The sequence below is a fragment of the Papilio polytes genome, unplaced genomic scaffold (genome assembly GCF_000836215.1).
Source record: "Papilio polytes unplaced genomic scaffold, Ppol_1.0 DF823691.1, whole genome shotgun sequence".
Lineage (NCBI taxonomy): Eukaryota > Metazoa > Arthropoda > Insecta > Lepidoptera > Papilionidae > Papilio > Papilio polytes.
The window spans coordinates 539,702-562,132 of record NW_013525513.1 but is presented as its reverse complement, the minus strand read 5'-3'; the positions used below and the strand labels follow the sequence as shown (position 1 = coordinate 562,132).

General features: G+C 31.2%; 5 protein-coding genes across 6 annotated transcripts in view; 3 read left to right on the top strand and 2 right to left on the bottom strand.

Annotated features, from left to right (window-relative positions):
- LOC106104202 (paramyosin-like) overlaps positions 1–5,054 on the bottom strand; it is an 11,555-nt gene extending 6,501 nt beyond the window's left edge. The window contains exons 1-10 of the mRNA XM_013284167.1: positions 4,578–5,054; positions 4,383–4,491; positions 4,041–4,247; positions 3,765–3,841; positions 3,032–3,176; positions 2,070–2,227; positions 1,548–1,597; positions 1,344–1,410; positions 609–827; positions 202–340 (exon numbers count right to left, since the gene is read on the bottom strand). Of these exons, the coding sequence (XP_013139621.1) occupies positions 202–340; positions 609–827; positions 1,344–1,410; positions 1,548–1,597; positions 2,070–2,227; positions 3,032–3,176; positions 3,765–3,841; positions 4,041–4,247; positions 4,383–4,491; positions 4,578–4,697 (1,291 nt within the window). The 5' untranslated portion in view covers positions 4,698–5,054. The remainder of the gene's footprint in view (positions 1–201; positions 341–608; positions 828–1,343; positions 1,411–1,547; positions 1,598–2,069; positions 2,228–3,031; positions 3,177–3,764; positions 3,842–4,040; positions 4,248–4,382; positions 4,492–4,577) is intronic.
- Positions 5,055–5,437: 383 nt separating this feature from the next.
- Positions 5,438–6,890, top strand: LOC106104206 (pseudouridine-5'-phosphatase-like). The gene is made up of 4 exons (XM_013284171.1): positions 5,438–5,649; positions 5,732–5,950; positions 6,020–6,255; positions 6,527–6,890. Exons 1-4 carry the CDS (start codon positions 5,595–5,597, stop codon positions 6,701–6,703), a joined length of 687 nt encoding a protein of 228 aa, XP_013139625.1. The 5' UTR covers positions 5,438–5,594; the 3' UTR covers positions 6,704–6,890.
- LOC106104204 (pseudouridine-5'-phosphatase-like) lies at positions 6,612–9,358 on the top strand. 2 transcript variants are annotated; one of them, XM_013284170.1, is made up of 4 exons: positions 6,612–6,705; positions 7,663–7,881; positions 8,312–8,544; positions 9,040–9,358. In XM_013284170.1, the coding sequence occupies exons 1-4, from the start codon at positions 6,696–6,698 to the stop codon at positions 9,226–9,228; spliced, it is 651 nt and encodes a 216-aa protein (XP_013139624.1). In that variant the 5' UTR covers positions 6,612–6,695; the 3' UTR covers positions 9,229–9,358. The 2 variants fall into 2 exon arrangements, with proteins under 2 accessions (XP_013139624.1, XP_013139623.1); XM_013284169.1 differs by lacking the exon at positions 6,612–6,705 and adding an exon at positions 7,090–7,599.
- Positions 9,359–10,104: 746 nt separating this feature from the next.
- On the bottom strand, positions 10,105–13,006 carry LOC106104242 (pseudouridine-5'-phosphatase-like). Its single transcript, XM_013284224.1, has 4 exons — positions 12,716–13,006; positions 12,323–12,541; positions 11,380–11,612; positions 10,105–10,966 (listed from the first exon to the last, which is right to left on the bottom strand). Exons 1-4 carry the CDS (start codon positions 12,864–12,866, stop codon positions 10,790–10,792), a joined length of 780 nt encoding a protein of 259 aa, XP_013139678.1. The 5' UTR covers positions 12,867–13,006; the 3' UTR covers positions 10,105–10,789.
- Positions 13,007–16,478: 3,472 nt separating this feature from the next.
- The window catches only part of LOC106104241 (ecdysone 20-monooxygenase), a 36,334-nt gene continuing 30,381 nt past the window's right edge, over positions 16,479–22,431 (top strand). Inside the window, exon 1 of the mRNA XM_013284223.1 lies at positions 16,479–16,856. Within this exon, the coding sequence (XP_013139677.1) occupies positions 16,806–16,856 (51 nt within the window). The 5' untranslated portion in view covers positions 16,479–16,805. The remainder of the gene's footprint in view (positions 16,857–22,431) is intronic.

The window sequence follows — 22,431 nt, the reverse complement described above, 5'->3', positions numbered from 1 at the left end:
TCCAGACTAAAGAAACTACAATTATAAATTGAATTGAAAATATAAATTGAATTTAAAACACTAAGGTCCCTACAACCCCAAGAACCAAGAAACTTGTCAGTTTTTCATAAGAGCATTCTATTTGAATCTTTCCCCCTTAAATCAACAGCTGTCGATGCCCATGCGACTGTATATACTAGAAAAATACTTTTCCATATTTACCAATTTTCATTGAATTATCAGGAAGTGACTCCATTAGAATCTGGTTGAGAGTTGTTCTCCAGTTCTCATATTCCTTCTGACTGTTGGCTAATTTATTGCGACACAGCACAAGTTCGTGCGCTGTTAGCTCCAATTTTGACTAGAAAATAAAAAAAAACACATGAACAAAAACTTTTTGAAACACTTCATTGTTGCATTTTATAGCAAAAAGTTAGCTTGAATTAAATATTGAGAAATTCTTCACACAATAACGTAATTTCATGATCAATTAAAAAAAAATACTGAGATTAGTATTTTCTAGCAATGGTACCCACTAGTATGTCTGTATGATTTGTAAGTTCCAAACAATGTTGCAATACAATTTTTATCCAAATCGATATCCAGTTATAACCGGTTTTCTAACTTACACCAAGTTCCTTCACTTGTTCTCTTGCTGTATTCCTCTCCGTCGTCAACTGCAGTACTTTCTCCTTCAGTCTGGCTCCCTCTCCACTCACCAGTCTGTTCTGAGCCGCCTCCAGCTCTCCAGCCAGTCGGTTTATAGTCCCTCCCTTCTCTATCAATATCTCTTCTTTCTCTCTATCCTTCTCCATACAACGTTTCTCGAGGAGTTTTATTTCATTTTCCTAAAAATAATAACTCTGTTAATCATACTAATAATATAAATGCGAAAGTTCAGATGGATGGATGTTTATTAGAGTTTGCAGACTTAACGGCTGAATGGATTTTGATTAAATTTGGCATAAATGTAGAGGACAGTCTGGAAGAACCCATAGTCTATTCACTTCCGTTTTTTTTTGATTCCACGCGGACAGACTAGCATGGGAAAGCTCATTAAAAATAAAAAACCCTCACTGTAATAATGACTGAATATTAAAATGAATCTTAAACACTTCTTTTGTAATAGCGCTTACAATCAGAGAATTATATATTTAATGGAATTAGGGGTTAAGTCAATATCTTCGTAGAAAAAGGGTGGTAAGAGGTAGAGGAATAAAATAAGACCTTCGGCAAACACATCAGATTGCACGCAGAATTGCTTCCACTTCACAACTTGCGTACCACTGTTAAATGGTAAAACAAGCAAAATACGCATTATATTCGCAAATTTTGCAGGAAATAAAAGTAAAATAAATGCTTACTTTTTCATCAAGTCTTGATTTAGCTTTCATCAAATCATTTTGAAGTCTGTCTACTTCTTCTCGATGTCTAAAAAACATAATATAATATACAATTAGCTTGTTAGAAACGTAAATGTCTGTTTTCATCTCTATCTTTGTAAAGATAATTGATGAGATAACAGTGTATTTGTATATGAAAGTATTAGAAAAAAAACTTTAACTGACCTATCTTGCTGCTCCCTAAATAGGGCATCTGTATCATGTGTGTGAGCCACCTGAAAGTACAACAGTATTTATAAATTATATAAGTATTAACTTCCACCGGTAACTCTGTCCAAATGAAATTAAAAAAAAACATAGTGAGTAGCCTATATGTTCTTATATCAGTGCCAAGTTTCATCTAGACCCGTTTCGGAGATACCTTCAAAACAACATCCATCCATCTAAACATTCACATTTGTAATAAAAACATATTTTATCAAACTCTAATATATTATCTTAAAACAACAATAGCCTACTACTCTTACTAATATTATAAATGCAAGAGTTTGGATGGATGGATGTTTTTCAGAGTTCGTAGCCTAATTTGCTAAACAAATTTTATTTAAATTTGATATTGGATAGTCTGGAAGAATACATTTTTTGTCAAAGATGGAAAAAGATTAAGCATCTATCTGTTTTGGCTAAAACGAATTTGCTGCCCATAAACATCTCAAACAAGTAGAAATGTATATTAGTGAGTAATACCTGTAAAGTATGTAGTCTTTGCTGAACATCTTGCAAGCTGATATTAGCGGACCTCAGCTCTAACCTCAACTGTTCCTTCTCTTGTTCATTCTCCACCAACTTCTGAGTCAGTGTTGTCATCTGTTGTTCCAGTTCTATCGACTTGTGCTTACTTGATGCTGGAATGGGAAAAAAACTGTTGATATATTTATAAAATAACTTGTTAGACATTAATATTATTGTAACATTATGAACTTAAACACTCAGGCCACAGCCTCCCGTCAGAAATGGCGCGCTATTCTAATATGTCTGAATGACATTGACAGATGTAATAGGGATGGGATGTATATGCCAATGGTCTAGGTCTAGTGTTGCGCTAATCCTCCATAAATTTTCTTCTTAACACTACGAAACAGCTGAACGAATCTGCATAAAGTTCAAAGAGATATCTTCTAGAATAATATTACATAACCTGGTGTTTTTAATCCGTCAGATAAAGTCACTACAGCTAATAAATACGTAATACAGTAGAACCTCAATAAGTTAAAGTCCAAGGGAAGCTCAAAATGTTTTAAGTTATCAAGGGTCTATGTTATAGAGGTTTTGGGCTCTGATGGGGAGGGAACATATTCTTTTTAGAAGCTATAGAGGTTTTTATGTTATCGAGGTTTAAGTTATTGAGGTTCTACGGTATCTATAAGTATAATATATCCCATACTACACTTAATATGTTCTAAGCTACCGATGACCTGGCAAATTCACTTTTATACAAATTATCCGTAATCATTTATTCAATGTTTCTGTATGAAAAATAAAAAAGAAGTCTATCAAAATAATTCTTCACTGGCTGTGTAACCTTATGACTTAAGCTACCAATATATCACATACTAGCAGTTGCTCGCGACTTCGTCCGTGTGAAATTAAAATATGATAAAAATTAACACATATTATGCCCTTAAAACTATTAAAAAAATAATAATTACCAAGCAAATGATGAGCTTCCTGAAGAGATAGTTCAGCTTTATCCTTATCATTGACAGCAGCTGCGAGCCGGGCACGCAGGCTCTCAATCTCTGTGTCTGACTTCTCTACTTGTGTTGCTAACTGTTGACATTCTTTCAGCCTCATCTGTAAAAAGTAAACATCAAAAGACAATATAATATACCTTTCCACTCTTTTCTAATGAGAATGGGAAGGGGAGATCAGGGAATTTAGTGATGTTCCCGTTAAAGTTGAAACATTTGAACATTTTCAGATGACAAGCGGAACATGCAGCTGCAGCTTTTAAATTTTACATTCTTAGTAAAACTATACTGTTAAAATTACAACAAAAACTGTTTTATATATAAACTAGCTGTTCCCATGCGACTTCATTCGCTTGAAATTATGAAAATTGTTTTATTGATTATATTTGTCAAATTCAATTGCAAATGTCAAAATGACAGAAATGACATGATGATAAAGTATGGCAATATTATTTCCTTGATGTTGGCAGTAACTTATGGTCTCTTTCCCACATTAGGGTTTTTATCCAAATAATTTACCATCTAAGTTTAATGGCGTTAAAATAGCCTAAAGTGTGAAAATTATAATAATATTAAAAAAAGGAATTATTCAAAGATATGGTGTAATTGATGACATCTTAGGCAACAAAGAAGTGTGTGTTTACGCTTTATAATAATAGTATAGAAGCATAGACATAGATAGTATAGATACCTCATACATAACCTTGAGTTGTTCATTATTCATGTACTCTTGTCTTGCATCAAAGTTGTTTATCCCATTGTGATGACCTGCGTAAAATAGTTATTAAAAACACTGTACAAAAGCTCTGTTAAATTTTCAGTTAACAGATTCAAGGTTTATGTTATTTTTATATATTAAAGTGTCCTAGGCTATTAATTGCATTGAAATGTAATTGCTATAATATGTGTTTTTAAAAAAAAAAACAATTAAGGAGTTTTAATATGTTTTCTAAGTAGACTAACATACCTCTATAATCTTGATGGAAAAAATGATTTTGCCCATCTCCACCACCATAGGGACTATATGGTGACTTTATTCCCTCTTCGTGATGTGCATGAGTTAAATGATTTTTTGGTGTGTCACAGAATCCCTTTGGAGAATCATTAGCTTCTTTGAGATGATTAAGAGACTCAATATATGTGGGAGGCAGGCCTGACCTTGGTTGACCTTGGGCTGAAATACCAAATATAAAGATAAATTACTTTTAACACTAAGAGAAAAAAAATTGATTATTAACATTTTATGAATCATACATTGGAGTTTTATAATTAGAAGTTTTTATAGATATTCATAATTATAAATATTTACCTCCATTAGTATGTGTAGCATCTAATGTGAAATTGCCACTGCTGTTTACTGAACTCGCTTCATCATCATCATATAAATCGTCAAAAGCATTGGCCAGTTTGTGTTTCAACTGAAATTTAAAACACAAAAAGTTTTATTTACTAAATTGTATCTCACTATGGTATGAAAACATATTCGAATTCAATTTTTTTTTACCTCCTCATTGCGACGTTTTTGGTCTTCCAGTTCCTCTTGTTCTTCCAATCTGTCTTGTGCACTGTTGTTTATGTGAATACTTGCCGCGCCTTGGAACAAACTCATACCAGGGCCTTCCATTTCTTAGATATACAAAACAAGACTTAACATAAATATATCTGCAAGTTTATCTTTTGTACTAACACGTTTTACTTCATTTTATGAAGAAAATAAATGTAACTTTAAAAGTTTGTTTTGTTTTCAAGCTTTCACATTGACATTTCAAAAGTTCAATCCTGTTTATGTTTACACAATGTGTAAGTCTACATTGCAATCGCTAAGGGATAAATTAAATCTACAAACTGTTAATAGATAATTAATACGTTTAAAATGCGTTTATTTATGTTGTTTATGTTTTCGATTATCACTTTTCGTAACTTTTGAAGTCGTCGGTCATCAGTCGTCAGCGTCAAACTCGATCTCAATTTGACATTTTGGTTTTTCAAGTTTTGCTCAATAAAGATTACATATTCCGATGGAGGTTGGCACAAAGTTGTCTAATTTTTATTTAGCTTTTATTGATTTCGTGTAGGAATAAAAAGAGTAAAATATAAGATAAGGGATATACGTGTTTCCTCTAGCTCAGACTAAATTGTTCGTTGTACGTACATTGTAAAAAAATACATAGTTCTCTAGTACTTCTGCTACTTTTACGATGGTGTACGGCGACCGGGTAATGTTTTAATTTGTAGAAAAGGATGGAAAATTACATACTAATCTCCTAAGTACTCGTTTTTGGCTGTTGATAATTTTTATTACGAGTACAAAGTAGTTTAATAACTTATTTAAGGTCACGTTCGCTATAAATGTTACCAGTACATTACGGAAGTTGGCAGTTGGGACATGATAGACATTTGTCAGATGTCAGATGTTTTGATTTTCACGCAAAAAATAAATAATAAATAACGATCAAGTCACCAATATTTACCCCGTGAATAACTTGTATATAATATAATTGAGTTATATTTATAAATAAAAATGGTTTTTAATCCGGTAACTCATGTACTTTTTGATATGGATGGACTTATACTTAGTAAGTATGTTGTATTTAATTAAATTTGTAATATTTCTTGAATGAATATTGTTGTTTTATAATGTTCTTCGACTGCTTTCAGATACCGAAAAGCTATATACAGTAGCATTTCAAAATGTAGTCTCTCGCTACGGAAAGGAATTCACGTTTGAAATGAAATTAAAACTAATGGGTACTCAGGCGCACGAGGCTGCCCAAATGTTAATAACGGCTCTTGATCTACCGATGACAGTCGACGAATTCATAACTGAAACTAAGAAGCAGTTCCAAATATTGTTTCCTGATACAGAATTAATGCCAGGTCACTATATTTTTAAATTTAATTAGAACTTTTAAACATACAAAATCTAATAAAACACATATGTTGTAGGTGCTAAGAGATTGATAGAACATTTCCATAAACAAAATATTCCAATTGGTCTAGCAACAAGTTCCAGTGAGGAAGGTTACCATTTAAAAGTGGATAAACATCATTCTGCACTTTTCTCCTTGTTCCCACACAAAACATTTGGGTCATCAGATCCGGAAGTAAAAAGAGGAAAGCCATATCCTGATATATTTTTAGTTGCTGCAGCTAAATTTCCAGATGTACCAAAACCTGAACAGGTGATATAAAAGTATTATAGTTTTAGTTGATATAATTTAAAATTAGGCTATTTTCTAAATTTGTGCCAAATTTCATCCAGTTTCAAATTTTGCGCATTTATAATATTAGGGAAATACATGTCTGGTTCAACTAGAGCCATATAAAAGGGAATTTATAATTAAAATTAAAAACTTTGGTGGCTGTAATAATTTGTTATACCTTATGAGTTTATTAGGATTTAAAAACAAAACTTTTAAGTGATTGTTTATTCTGTAATTCTGTCTGTTTCAGTGTTTAGTATTTGAAGATGCAATTAATGGGGTTAAAGCGGCAAGGGCTGCAGGTATGCAGGTGGTGATGGTACCAGATCCTCGGATGGATAGGAATCTGACAAAGGAAGCCAATTTGGTCATCAACAGCTTAGAAGATTTTCAACCACAACTATTTGGATTACCACCATATGAATAAATGTAACTGTTTAAATTTTTACATATAAGTTATCATTGATGTTTGTACTTAAATGTTGAACAAATTTTGATGTAATTACGGCCGAATTCTGAAACAATATTTAAATATGTAACATCGTCATAATTGATAAAACTGTTTAAAATTTCATTAAAATTGTGATGTCTGCCAGATTGTATACATCACTTACAAAGCGAAGTGTTTAAGTTTTGTTTCAGTATTTGGTCTCTAGATCATGTGAAATATATTTTGTGATATTTTACATATTTTAGAATGATTGTTACATTGTTATACATATGTACTATTTATTGTGACCTTATTTAATGTAAAAATAGCACAATTTGGTTATTTTATAAAATATATAAAAGTACTGTAAATGAGCAAACTTTAAGCAGCAAACTTAGTATTTAGTTAGTTTCTAGATTTAACACAGTAGATTTCCATGTAAATATACAAGACATTTGCTAGTTTTGGTGTAAAGTTGCTAGTGTTTGCTACCCACTTGGGTTTTTGTTAAAAGATTTGAAATAGAGATTAACAAACACAAGTTTTGTTTTAAATATTTACATAACTAGTAAATTTAATTTCAAGTGATAGTTAAAGTATTATTGTATTAAAAGTTCCACTTAGTTTGTAGTGTATTTTCGTACATGAACACATTGTCTATTAATAAATGTCCCGCACTTCAAAGCCGCGAACTTACTAACAACCATAGATAAGATATCAGATAGAGATGTGATGTCACATCTTGTTTAGTCTTAATATAATTTTGCTAAAGAGTTATTTATTATCTACGCAATAGTTTTGCTTGTGAGTTTGTGTTATTGATTTATTGTTAATAAATATGATTTATAAACCTGTAACTCACGTTTTATTTGATATGGACGGTCTGATACTGAGTAAGTACAAGAAAAAAAAGATTTTTTTTAAAGGAAAGTAAGTTAACGTATATAATATTTCAGATACAGAAGACTTATATACGATAGGCTTTCAAAAGATCGCGTCTAGATATGGCAAGGAGTTTACATTTGATTTGAAGTGTAGGATAATGGGTCAACAGACGAGGGAATTTGCCGCCTCCATTATCAATGGCCTTGACCTACCTCTGACCGTCGATGAGTTTTTGAAGGAGACGCGATTCATTTACGAAGAATTATTTCCTCAATCTAAAATTATGCCGGGTTTGTAAAAAAAAAAATACTTTTAATGTAGTACGATTAATTTGAATAGGTTTTTGTTGAACAAATATTTGTAACCGTCAGGTTAGATTATGTGTTGTAACTGTAAAAAAAAAAAAATTCAAGTGTGGATTTCTGATATGAGTTGGTGTGAAATTATTCTCTAATAAACAACCAACATCATAAAGTATGGTCTCAAATGTGACAGATGTTGCGTCTACCTACACATCGGTGAAAATTGGAACTTGGATTGAATAGATGTATACAACAAGATTTTTCTGTATCGACAGTAACATTGTGTTATTATACAGTAAATCAGTGTTCCTTCTGTTCAGTAAAAGGGTAGACAGATTAATTAAACATCGTTCGTATGTAATTTTAATTTCGATTTTGTGTTATTGTAATAAGGTACAAATTACAATACCATTTCCAGGAGTTGAAAGATTTATACGACATTTATATGACAATGGCGTTCCTATTGGTCTAGCAACGAGTAGCAGTAAAGAAACTTATGATTTAAAAGTAAAAAATCATTCAGAACTATTTAATATGCTGGAGTACAAGACATGGGGCTCTTCTGACCCCTTAGTTAAGAAAGGAAAGCCCTATCCGGATATATTTCTCGTCGCTGCAGACAAATTTCGAGACAAACCAGCTCCAGAAAAGGTAAAGATGCAATAAACATTAATTAAAACAACTTAAAGATGGTAGACGGGCCTTCCTGAATTCAATTAAAAAAAAAAGTTTATTTTGAGTTTTTTTACAATGTTAACATTGCTAGGTTTGATATTAAAATATGAATAAAAAAAACGTATTATCGTGTATATAACATGTTGTACTCCTAATACATAATCTACTATATAAATAAATGTACATTATATATACAGGGTTTTAAATTATATCATTAAAGTTTGTACTAAATTGTAACTAGTATATGTAGTTAGGCTTATCGTTACGTGTAACGTGACCGTGTTATATTGCTATAAAATAATATTTAATGGTAATGGTAACTATGTCTGGAACACGTAAGGGAAATAAAAACTGTTTTTTTCCATCTGTACTTTCACACTACATAACACATCAAACTATTCATCAAAGAAACTATGATTGTTGTTGGGTAGGAAATTAATGTCTTCAACTGTAAATCAATGTACTTTCCAGGTGTTAGTATTCGAAGATTCGATAAATGGTGTAAAAGCGGCTCACTCCGCTGGTATGCAAGTCGTTATGATACCAGATCCGAGACTTGACCGGACGCTTGCGCCAGAAGCAACTCTCATACTGAACTCTATGGAGGATTTCGTACCGGAACATTTTGGTCTACCGCAGTACACACAGCGCAATCTGTAATTAGTTCCTATGGTTGATCTTCTTGGTAATCGTGTCTCCATTGTAATAAAACCAGTACAAAACATATTTTCAGCACTCATATTTGGCAAAAAAAATATATTTTGAACTTACAAACTGATTTTCAAAATATTAAATGTAAAAATGGACTTGTAAGACGGATGATGTAATTTAATATATCTCGAATTTTATAAATTAATATATCTATTTTTAGAATTTAGTTGATACTGTCGCTTTAAACTCAGAGCAACACTTCTCGTCAGGATTCAGGTTGCGCGCCAATCTATCCATACTTTGTTTTTGTTGCGCCAATTCTACAGCATGGTACTAATTTTGTTCTTAACACTATATACGTATATACATGTCATAATTAAGTCAAGTAATATAAAAATACTTGCCATATTACGGAAAATATAGCAGTAATTTCTTTATGCAGATTACAATGAAGTATGCAGCGCCTTTATGTCAGGATTTTAATAATCTTGGCTATAAAATGTAATGTAAACTATTAATTTTGTTTTCAATTCTACTTACTGGTGTTTAATTTCTCTCTTATTTTCTTTAACTTCTAGAAACAACTATAAACAATAAATACCGTGACAAATTTTGTAGTCACGATGTCGAAACATGAATCGTAAATTTGTTTAACAGCAGTTACTTATGTATTGAGTTAAGATAAAAACTTGCATTTAGTAAGGTTTAAAAATATAACTTTGGAAATCGTAAAAAAATATGCATCAATAAAATTTTATGTACATTAACATTGTATTTAATTACTACGTAGTGAAAAAAACTATTTGGAAAATTCCATAAGATATAATGTGAATATTTTAGTTATTCGATTGTTTGAAGGAAGTAATTATTTAAATTAAAAAAAACTGACACAATTAAATATTTTATTGTCAGACATCCAACACTGACTAGAATTGATACAAGAAACTTATGCTAATGTGACTGAATTAAGTAATTTTTTGCCTTTTAAGGACATTAAACCTACACTGTTACACAGATAATTAAATCAATATTTAATACAGGATGTCTACAAAAAAAAAATTATATTGACTTCAAGTCAGTATCACCTTTTAGATGATTTTTTTACACATTCATTCTTAATCATATACAAAATAAAAGTAACATCACTATATTTCCATTCAAGGTATAAAAACCAGAATAACTTAGAAACTAGGAGCTACTAAGATCTTTTCGAGGTTATAAATATCCAATGTTGGACACAATTTTTTTTAAGGGGTGAAGAATTTTTTATTTCTAAGCACTTATAACATTAATACTGTTTTTGGAAGGATCAAAAAAAGAGGTAGGGAATTGTTTATACTGTAGTGAAAACTTATTCCTAGTTAATACATACAACTGTCAATTTCCTTATTACTAATTGTAGCAAACATATAAAAAAATAGATCATACTCTAAATGACCTTTAAATAGCTTTTAAAGAACAAATGGTAGCCTGAAAGAGGTAGCTTTTTTTTTAAATCATCAAATGCCAATGTTAAAATTTTTCATAACTTAAAACGGAAGTTTTAAAATAATGTAGCAAAAGTACAAATCTAATCATATGGAGGCAATCCAAATAGTTCTGGTTGAAAATCTTCCAAGGACTTTAAACATAATGTGGCATCTTTTAGTTCTTCACCGTCAATTCGTGGATCTGGTACAACTACAACCTGCATGTTGGCAGCTAATGCTGCTTTCATTCCATTCACTGCGTCCTCAAATACTAAGCACTACAATAAAAAAACATTAAATATTCAATAGAATTATCAATAGGTTAAAAGATGGATGAACTATTATTTTACTGTTATTTAGTTTATAAACCAAGGCTTGCTACAGATGTTCAGTTTTAACTAAATAGTCGAACTGTGCATAAAAATGTTATCATACAGTTCAATTGTATGATAACTGAATAGGTACAAATGAGCATATTATGGTTAAAATTTTATAAACAAATGGTACCTTCGATGATAATTATCAAAGTTCATAAATTCAACAAATAGAAACCAATAAAAGAAATGATGAACTTTGAAATATAAAGTAAAATTTATTTTGTTATATGAGCTACATTATCAAAAGATAGTACACTAATTTTGAAGTCAAGGGAAAAATCTTTAAGTTAATCTTAATTTATAACTGTACTTACTTTTTCTGGATCAGGTTTGTCAGGAAATTTTGATGCACAAACCAGAAATATAGCAGGATCAGGTTTCCCTTTTGTAACTTCAGGATCAGTTGTACCCATAGTAAGATGGTGGAAGTTATTAAGGAAATCTTTATGCTGTTGCATTTTCATATCAACACTATCTTGTCCGGAGCTTGTGGCTAGAGCTATGGGCACACCTTTACTGTGCAAGTGTTCTACTAATTTCTGTGCACCTATAAAAACATGGGCAATGAATGTTAGGACATAATAAAATAAATATTAAAACTTTTTTGACATGTAAAGTTATTATTTAAATCTGATTGTTTAATTATTTTCCTTAATAAATTAAAATGCAAATTTTTTTAGCCTGGAGAGTATTACTAACACAATTTGTACATTTAGTACAAGAATTGAGTACTGACTGTTTAGACTGACTGAATCCAGGATAATTTGGTTTTAAAATGGGTAAATGACTAAAAATTTACCTTTAAAACAAAATAGGATTTGCCAAGATGGAATATGTATAATGAGCAAGTTAAGAGAATGAAAGAGTGAGATGAAAAAGGGCATTCAGTTAACTTATTAAAACTTTTGTGAGACATTATACTATATAAATTATAACACGGCTAAACTCACATGATAACTCACTCACTCACCCTGAAGAAGGACCCCCAACGGGTTCGAAACTGTCGGTGCCTACACCAAATGTTATCACGTGAGTTTAGCCATGTTATAATTTATAAGGGTATTCAGTTTATCATTTGATTCAACATTAACCATAGGAGCATTGATCTTGTACATTCTTTAGTTGGGGAATTGTTCTAAAACAGTGGTAGGACACAGATGGAAAAATGGTGGTGGTATAGTCATAGACTTTAAGATTTTTTATTTTATATTATAAGACTCCACAAAGATTGATAAGTTAAAAATGTGTGATATTTACCTGGCATAAGTTCAACATTCACAAAAACTTTCTCATATTCTTTTCTACATTCTTCCATAAAAGATTCCCCAGTTAATGGTAGTTCTAAGGTTTTAATTATTTTCTCTGCACATTCATGACCTTGGAAACCCAGGATGCTTCTCTTTAGTTCCCATGTGAACTTCTTACCAAACTTGGCACACACATTTGAGAATCCTTCTGTATACAATCGTTCTGAATCTGTAATAAATATTTAGGAAAAATATCTGAAAATGTTATTTTAATAAACCCTAAATAATCAATATTTTAAAATACATTTGATTATACTGGTTATAGGAGTAATTGTGGGATTTTTTAGATAATCATGATTCTAAATCTCTGGATAACAATAAAACAATACAAAACTTTATTTACCTATAAGTAAGCCGTCCAAATCAAATAAAACATGGGTAACATTTTTAAAAACCATTTCGACTATACACTGTATTTTCTTTTCGATTATGCTTAGAAAACTAATCTGTCGTCCTGATACTAAAATAAATATAGGTATTTGAAATACAATCATGGACAGTGCATTTTAGCTTATTAAATTATTGTTACATAATTTTCAATTTACAACATTATTTTCTGATTTTTCATTTGAGGTTAATGTCAAGACGTCAGTGTCAAAGTCAAAGTCATATTGACAATTATGGACTGTCGATAACAAAAACAGACAGTGAACTAATTATTTATAATAAAAGTAATAATTGAAAATAATATAACAATGTTAAAAAATAATAAAAACAGAAGATAAGCAGAAAAAGGAGGTAGATATTTAAGATTCCAAGATCGAAGTACAACTGGTCAGTAAGCTTTGCCGGAGTGTTATCGGCTCCGACAGTAATCTAAAATTGCAATCTCTTCATGAAGTTGATCAAGATTTAAATTCCTAAAGAAAATAAAATTGCTGTATTGCAAGAAAAGCATTGTAAGTAATATCGTACTTAAAATTCTACTCAACCTTTTTTACCCTAATAAAAGATTGCTCTTTTTTTAAACTAGGCGCTTTAAAAAATTATAAAAGTGTAACTTTTCTGTAGTTCAACACGAATGTATTCATTAGGGTAGGGATTTTTATAATTAATTATGACAATTTTATCTAAATTATGTAGCTAATCAAAAATTTACAGCAAGTTTAATTTTTTCAGTCCCGCTCTTGAATTTATTACATTCTTTAATGAAATTCTATGTAAATACATTTAAGGACATTAGTCAAACATTAATTCTGCGTACACATTCATAGAGATTTAAATACAAGTTAATAATGTCCTGCAATTACATTTATCTAAACATTGGTATTTATCAAAACGGGTTTACATAATTCTCGAACTTGATCTTGAATATTCAACTTAATCGGTACTCAACAAGGTCGATCTCAAACATGGTAGTTGCCTGTTACGTAAACCTGAGAGATGTCACGTTGCCACACGTTCTACGAGATGCCATTCATCAAAACAACTTGCATGTTACTTCATAATTTTTGCCTTTCGATAAGTCGATAAATTGAAAAGCATTTTAATACACTTAAATAAGTAAATTAATGAGTTTGATTGAATTAAATTTTGGTTCCATTTGGGCTATAAAAATATAAAATTACAATTGTTCTAGCATAGCGCGTCTTTACGCAGCTACCAAGCGTCCTTAAGGTTCAAGTTCGAGGATTTGTACGTTACTTACACCTCGTTACATGATACACGTTCGACGGTGTTTACTTCGAATTTTGTTGGCTTTTATTTAATAAAGGACTAGATAACGGAAGATGGAAAATTTTCGGATGGTTTTATTTTTATTTTTGGGATCTTTCAGGTTATCTACGCACGGTTACACCTTATGTCAGATCTGTCGTTTTTTAGTTAAAAATAAAATGAATCTTCAGATGACGATAAAAAGGGGCGCTGAAAGACGATCGGTGTTAATTGTCGCTTAATGCTTAAAATATTCTATGATAATTCGGACTTAATGTACCTGCAAAGAATATGACGTACCATATTATATCACACGAAACGTTTGTGAATACGATGTCGCATAGGATTACTTGTTATCTAAGACCTAGGTCATTGAACTACAAAATCCGGCAAGAAAATATAACAAAACAATAAATAATGACAGACATATCACGTTTTGTTCAGATGAATAATAGTGATGAGAAATCCGTTAAATTGTTGTTTTCTTGAAATTGAAACTTTTAGTCTTAACATCCAATAAACCATAAGGGATACGCCAATGCTTGAAAAATTTAATTATAATATATTGAAATTGAGAAAAGAACATCATTTTGTACATTTTAAGTAATTGCTGCGAAATTTATTGGATACTAAAGTTATGTATAGATTAAAAATTATTATTATCATATCCTTATGCTTCGCCAGCCGATTTACATCTAGGAGGAGGCGGCTACCATTAATATGGTCTTATTTGACGTAATTCATACGTCTTTTACAAAATTTTCGATACTGTAGCCCGTATCCTGCTCCTCACGACACTCATGATCGTATTATCAGTTTCATTACAAATGTAAAAATCTATGCTTATGTTAACGCTTAGGTCATTCAACTTTAATGAAAATGTTTTAATTTTTTTATAGGATGTATGTTAGAAGAGTAATCTATTGAAGATTTTAAATCTATTAACTCAATTTCTTATCCCGACTGTCGCCCTGTCTAGCCTATGTCGTCGATCAATACAATGTTAGAGCTGTCTACATTGGATGCTATGACGATTTACGAATTGCAATGAACTTCCTACTTCACTTCATAGAAATTTTATAACCTTAAAATGTGAATTTTAATAATTAACTATAATTGTAAATAAAAAAATATGATCTGTCAAATAAAGTTTTTTAAGCTAATTTCGAAATACAATTTGTTCGATCCATGTTTACGTACATTACATTACATTACACGCAAAATACTTGCCATCACAAAACACAGTGATTAATTTATTATCAATGTTACCATGGGTAAGAATAAAACAAAGAACAAGTTTGTTGTATATTAAAGATTTCTCTAAAACGTTTTTTATCTCTACTTAATGTACTATTCATTGACGAGACATTTATTTAGAAGTACTTTTACGCACTGACCGTGAGTTCGCATGGTCGTAATGCTTGAATAAAAACATATTGTTGTCCCAATTTTTTTTATTAGTACGAAAGGGATGACAATATCTTTTTGTACAATGTGAATGACAACTGTCTAACTAATTAATAAAATTAACTTCCTTATTATAAAAATATAATTTATAAATTAACATAAAATAATAATTTAACGTTTTATTAATATCACGTTATGTCACATTAGTTTGTTATCAGCTTATATTTTTATTGCGAGTACTTAACAACGTTTATTTATTGTGTGAGTTAATATTTTTCTAGACACTGTTATTATGTTATTTTCTTTTTGAGTTTAATGACATTATATCTGTTGTGATTTGATGTACGTTGTGAAATTGCACAAACGCCATTGGTATTGTACAGATTAGCGATATATTTTATACGCATCTTTTATTTTACAGTGGCAACGAGCAAAAACGAAAATACCTACATGTTAAGAATTTAATTCTCAAGACAATCGTAATGTTCAAGAAGATTCATTCAAAGCAGTCTTACGTGATAATGTGAAAACTGGCGCATAAACTGGTAAGTAAAAACATCAAATATTATTTAAAAGATTCGCTTCTAATCAGCGCTAATGTCATCAAGTCCATGTCTCGATAAATTGTTTATCATGTTCTAGTCTTTACCCATTCTACATTATCATCTTACACGTAATCAATCCATTTATTTTAAGGTAATTGTATTGTGTATCTCGAAGTTACATATATCGGGAGTCGATTATCTTCTTTAGTTGTATGACGCATCTGACATTATCAGTGGAACGTCCTTGAACCAGTTTATTTGATTCGCTAACCGAAGCCCTTATCGGCTATTCAATAGGTCAATTGTAACTATTGAGATATGTCTTAGATATCAATGGCTCTATTACCTTGTCACATAGTACTAATAAGTTAGATAAAAACCTATGTTTGCCTTTATAAAGTGTGATGTGAAAGGCAAAATAGTTGATTAGTAAAATGTTAATCAATTCTGACGCCATGGTTTGTATTCAATTTTGACACTTCATGTTGGCAGAATTGGGTGACTAGCCAAGATACGATGCACCCTGGTGGTCGACTGGTATTCGAGATGCATAGCTATTAATCCGTGGATGTAGAGCGTGAAATGAAGCGTTCAGGCTAAAGTAAAGCAGTATTGGTATATAGGGGCTGCGATCGCGGGCCGCGTTCAGTCGCCAGTCGTTTCTCTACCGCTGGGGACTTCAAGCGCGCGCGTGTCCGCGCCGGCGAGTTCCCTATCGGACTTTATAAAGGAATTTCTATGTGATGTTAGTAAACAATAAGTGTATAAATAAAAAGCGAGTGTTGAACATTTATTCATTCTCGCTGTGAACTTAATTTGGTAATCATGTCTCTTCCGGGTGTTTTCCTTTTTTCACACTACGTCGAAAGCTTTTGGGTAAGTTTACGATTTGTTTTTATTTTATATTTACTAGACAACTTTAAGTTTAACGGTCTATTTTTTTAATACTGATGTTGTACCAAATATATTATCGTTAATTATCTGTTAAAAATGTTATTATAACACGTTTTATAAATAAAAATTATGTGCTGATTATTTTTAATGAATGAAGCGTCTGTTGTTCAGTAACAATAATTCTTCTTAAAAAATGTTCCACAATCTTTGTTTATTATTTTTCCATCGCAATTTGCGCCGAGTTTATAAGTGGCCAGACACAAATCAATCCAAAGCATAAAATATAAAAAGCCATGCTAGTGGAAAATATAAATTATTCAGTCATTTCTTGTGTTCGTAGTTACATTGGAATCGCGTGTTTTAGGAAATGAATTTATGTTTTTTTCATTAAGATTTTACTATAGCTTCAGTCTTAATGAAGTTAATTAGAAATAAAATAATACAAGATCCTTCATTTTATGTAAATTAGCGTTTATTTTTAAACTTCTATTGGGATTGGTTCAGGACACTTTAGTCAAATAGAAGTGAGCAGTAGGTGGATATAATTGTGGTTAATACTGAACATAAAAATTAGATTATTACAAGTAAATTAAACCGATGAAGCGTAGCACTAGCTACTACTTCTAGCAAAGTTTACGGTTGGATCGTTCACATTAAAGTTCACAACTCGCGTGTATCAATAACTGTTTTACACCACCTGACCTTTCTTAAACGTTCATTGAAGGCTCTTTAGGATAATCGTGACGCACTACAATGTCTGTTTCTGTTATTCTTACGTTGTTGTAATACATATCGTATGTTCTGTAGAATCTTAATTAACTGACTTGATTGGATTTTGCCAAATTTCCTACTAATTTAACTAAAATTTTCGTAGTTTATTTGACAAACAATACATAAAGTAATTATATTTCCAGTTATTATACCTACTTATAAAATGCGAGTTATTTTTATCTCATAAATTCCGAAAGCAATTTATGTTGTCAATGTAAAATAAGAAAACAAGTGGTATTTAAAATATCAATTCATTAAGTTTATTGGAAGTCGAAAAACACGTACGTTTTGATAAAAAGCATTGATTCCTTTTTTTTGTTTATTGCCTACGAGTACTTTTCGTTTACGACATACGACGCGTACTACTTTTTACTAACATTTAGTGAATTAAAAAATACGGTAAAACTATTTTCCAAAAAGATGACATAAATCGCATGCATTTTGGTCTAGTTTAATTTAAAGGACTAGCAGATAGACGTTGGCTCGCCCACTTGTTGTAGAAAGAATGATAAGAGTATTTTACGTTGGGCGATCAATCAGGCCTATAGGATTTTTTCCCAATGGATCGATCGATTGGATTCGATCGGCCCAACGGGATTAAACCGAATGAAATTCGGAGTGTTAATCGTGCTTACTTGGGATATCCCAGTGGTCTACGCTCCCAGGTATCGTCGGATAGATGAGGTGGACGAAGATCTTTGGGAGCTCCACCTCCTGGGTCAAGACGGCGTGGGAACGGGAAATTCGTTGAGTCACCCTGGTTAGTTTAAAAGAAGCTATTAAGTATGCTCTACGATATTTTACCTATATTTGATTTCGATATATGTAGAAAACTAGTACCACAGATAATACTATACTCTAGTAGGTAGTAGTAGAACATAGAAGTATACTCCACTACAAAACAAATCAAATGATTTCTAACACTTTTAAATCAGTCCAGTCGTAATATTACCCTCCCGTCAGTCGGGCAATAACCTAGGAATTTTAATTCATTAGGCTACTAGGTGGCTCGCTAACGTGATAGTAAGAAAACGTGCGATTAGTATTTTTTATCGTAATATAACGTCGGAACTATGTACCATGAACTTTAGTGCGGGCATTAAAATGATATACAGTGGCTCTTCTCGCTATCTATGAGCAGGTGCTAATGTTAATATGGCAACATTTGTGACCGCTTTCTATTATCTATGGGTAATAGAAAAACAAAAGAAATGTTTGTTAAATTAGGTTGATTGTTTTTTTTCGGATCATAATCACAATGGATTAGACTTTAGAGATATCAAAACGTGCAAAATGTTTCCACGAAATGCTTCCAAATGAAAGCCCATATAATGATTGTGTCTCGTTGAGATCCAATTGATGAGATTGAGAAGTTATATATAGATATAGTTTTAAGTACGCAAAGCTTAATCCATATTCGTAATCAAGTATGTATGTATTAGGGTGGGTTAGGGGAGAGATATTGCGTACAAACCCCACGCCATTCAGCGACTACGCAATAGACGTCTTGTGATCGCGACAAAACGACGCCGTCGATGTCTATAAAAGAAAATGTATCACAATATTGTTGTACTATAAAAAAACGTACGGTTAAAAAATAACTAGAAATATATTATAGCAAAGTATGTCATATAAATAAATTAAAATAAATCGATGGATAGTTTGCTTTGTAGTTTCTTTATAGCTATTGGGCGTTTTTTTTTAATTAATAAAAACTTAATTTTTTTATTATTCAACTTTTAAATAAATAAAAAAAAAACCTCTTTAAAAACTTTCGCACTTCAAATTAAAAATAAATGTCAAACCTTAAACTGTACTGCAGTTTTATTTTATTTAGAGGTTTAATTGATTGAATTGTATTTTTTACATTAAATTAGGTGCTTATATATTAAAAAAAAAAACCAATTTGTCTCTTCCTAGTAAGAATCTGTCAATTAATGAGGCGTAGGAGTTCGTCGTCGTTGGCGTCTGTGTTCTCAATCCATTACGACATGAGCTAACTACGTCATTATGGAAAATGAAGTTACTTACGAATGTATCAAGTAGAAAACTGAATGGATAACGTACATCATAACATTTTATAATTACGTTGTATATTTTAAGTAGCAGTATAGTACAAAGTTAAAAATAATACTGTTAAAAATTCTGAAGCAGTCTTACTGCCAAGACTCATTAACTGGTTTCTAATAAATTTTTTTAGGATCGATTTTAGTAAGGTAATTTTATACAAAATCAAATGTTCTCATTCTTAATTATATTAACTGGTAGACTCTATAGGCTTAATTCCTTCATAGTTTTAAAATAAAAATGAATGAAAAAATTATTAAAATCGTTCCGTAGTTTTTGAGTTGATTCGTTACATATAAAAATGTATTTTCAACATTTTCCAAATCATGTTTTACTCGTCTCGGCTGATTTTTTTAATTGGCGTGATATATAATTATTATTAATTACATTAAAAAAATCCTTAACCTTGAAGCGTAGAGTAAGCGACCGTTTGAATATTAAATCAGAAAAAAAACCCGCTGAATATTCAACGTTTCGGTTAAATAGTTGCACGCACTGCAATGCTCTTACAACACACGTCGTCTATTAGCATCCTTACGAAGTCTATGATCTATTTATTATTCGATAGACATTGTAATACATGATTTCGCCGGTCCTGGGTTCGCTTAACAAATTATCCGTGTCTCCAAATTAATGATTTGGAAGCCAAGTTATTTTCTACTAGCTGTTGTCCGTGACTTCATCCAAGCAATCTATATCCATACTTAATATAATAAAGCGTAAACACATACTTCTTTGCTGCCTAAGATGTCAGCAATCACAGTATATTTTTGAATAACTCTTTTTTTAATAAAAAGCCCTACACTTACGTCACGCTTTAGGATATATATTTGCACGCCATTAAACTTAGGGGGTAAATATTTTGGATAAAAACTCTAATGTGCGAAAGAGACTATAAGTTGTTGCCAACATCAAGGAAGTTAGGCTTCCATGGTTTGACAGTATGTCATGTTATTTTGACATTTGCAATTAATAATTAGACAAATGTAAACAATAAAATGATTTTTTTAATAATTTTATGCGGATGAAGTTGCTTAGAAACAGCTAGTATAAAGATAAAAACGTAGCCTAAAATATGCCCGCCCATGTCAGCTACCCTTAGTGATGGTGCAGTCGAAATCGGTCCAGCCATTTCAGAGATCACCCGCAACAAACGTCGGTTTGCGGGCAGTCAGTCAGACAAAACATTTTAAAATGCGATTTACGTTATCAGCAACGCAAATACATCATTTTCCCGAAATCTGGAGTTAATCTTTTGATATTACAGACACTCAAATTTTATTATGTAGCAATTGAACACAGAAGAGAACGCTGGCGGTACTTCTCTTGTTAGTCAAAATGCTCTTAGATAGATTCAATTTTTCGACTAAGCTGTTTCGATTATGGTTAACAAGACGCCTATGCATACTTGCATGTACTTCAGTTACAAATATTGGAATGCAAATTTTTGTTTCTTTTCGTTGGCTATTTTGGGCGCGGTGCGTGTCATTGTCGAAATTTCTTTCGCCAAATGAAATCGGATCGTTTGTTTGGTGTCGTGTTACACAAAAATGTTCACAGCTTATTCAACAGCTGTGGACGCCACCCAGCTTTCGCGACAGTATGTCCCATGTTTTGGACAACATAGCTTACACAGTAGGCACGACGTTTTGACAAAAAGATTGTCTTGTTTTATTTCCTTTTTAGATAAGGTTACGAGTCTATAGATATTTTCTGTGTTTAGTACCAACTTCCAGAGATGCCTTTTAAATTTATTTTTTTACTCATTTGTAAGTTCGTCGGTTTATTGGGTGGTCTACCGCCATCTTTAATATCTTTATAAAATATGCGACGACGCGTCTGAACGATTTTTCTTGGAAATATGAATATTAAAGTTAAGGAATTGATATACGATGAAACATTATTGTTTTGATTTTTATATTTATTCATTAGGGGCTTCCCAAATAATTAATTACAGCTATCTATTTTATTCTGTTTAAAGGTGAATCAATCGAGTTATCTTTGTTTTCAATAACAGTTACAACGATAAATGACAACATTTTTGTAGCTCCTTTGGTATTACGCATGTCTATGGGCTTCGTTGATCTTCTTGTTTTTGTTGTAAGTGAAACCTATTTGGTGTTTTGCAGTGTAAGACTGGCCGTATTTAAATAATGACATAAGTTAATTTAATTTGAGTTGTTCGAATGTAGAGAAAAAGAACATGTCTAGAATCGTATAAAAATAATATCTTGTTTTTATACACCGTTGTATTGATATTAGTTTATATGAGAATAAATAACAATCTTTATTTATTTAATCATTTTTGTGTGCTGGCTAAACCAAATTCCTATCAGTTTTGTCTATGGTAATTAATTTATTTTTAATTTTACATGCCGTAATGTTAGCCTTATTATATAAAAAATACTAAGTTTATTTTTTTTATTTAGTGATTTTCCAAGAAAAAAAATAAAGCAAGGTTAGGTAAAGATATAAAATCTTGCTTACTTAAATTTCACATTTCCGTTTACTTAGTATCGATAATTAAACTTTAATTGGCAATTGGTTTGATAATAAATTCAATATCTTTAAGATAATCCGTCAACATAAAACATTGGGGAATTAACAGGTCTGACAGGATGAATTAAATAGCTCATAATAATTTTATAGCAACAAATTTACGATTTGATCATTTCAACAACTGGTTATCTAATGTGTTGGCAAAACAGTATTGGGTTTA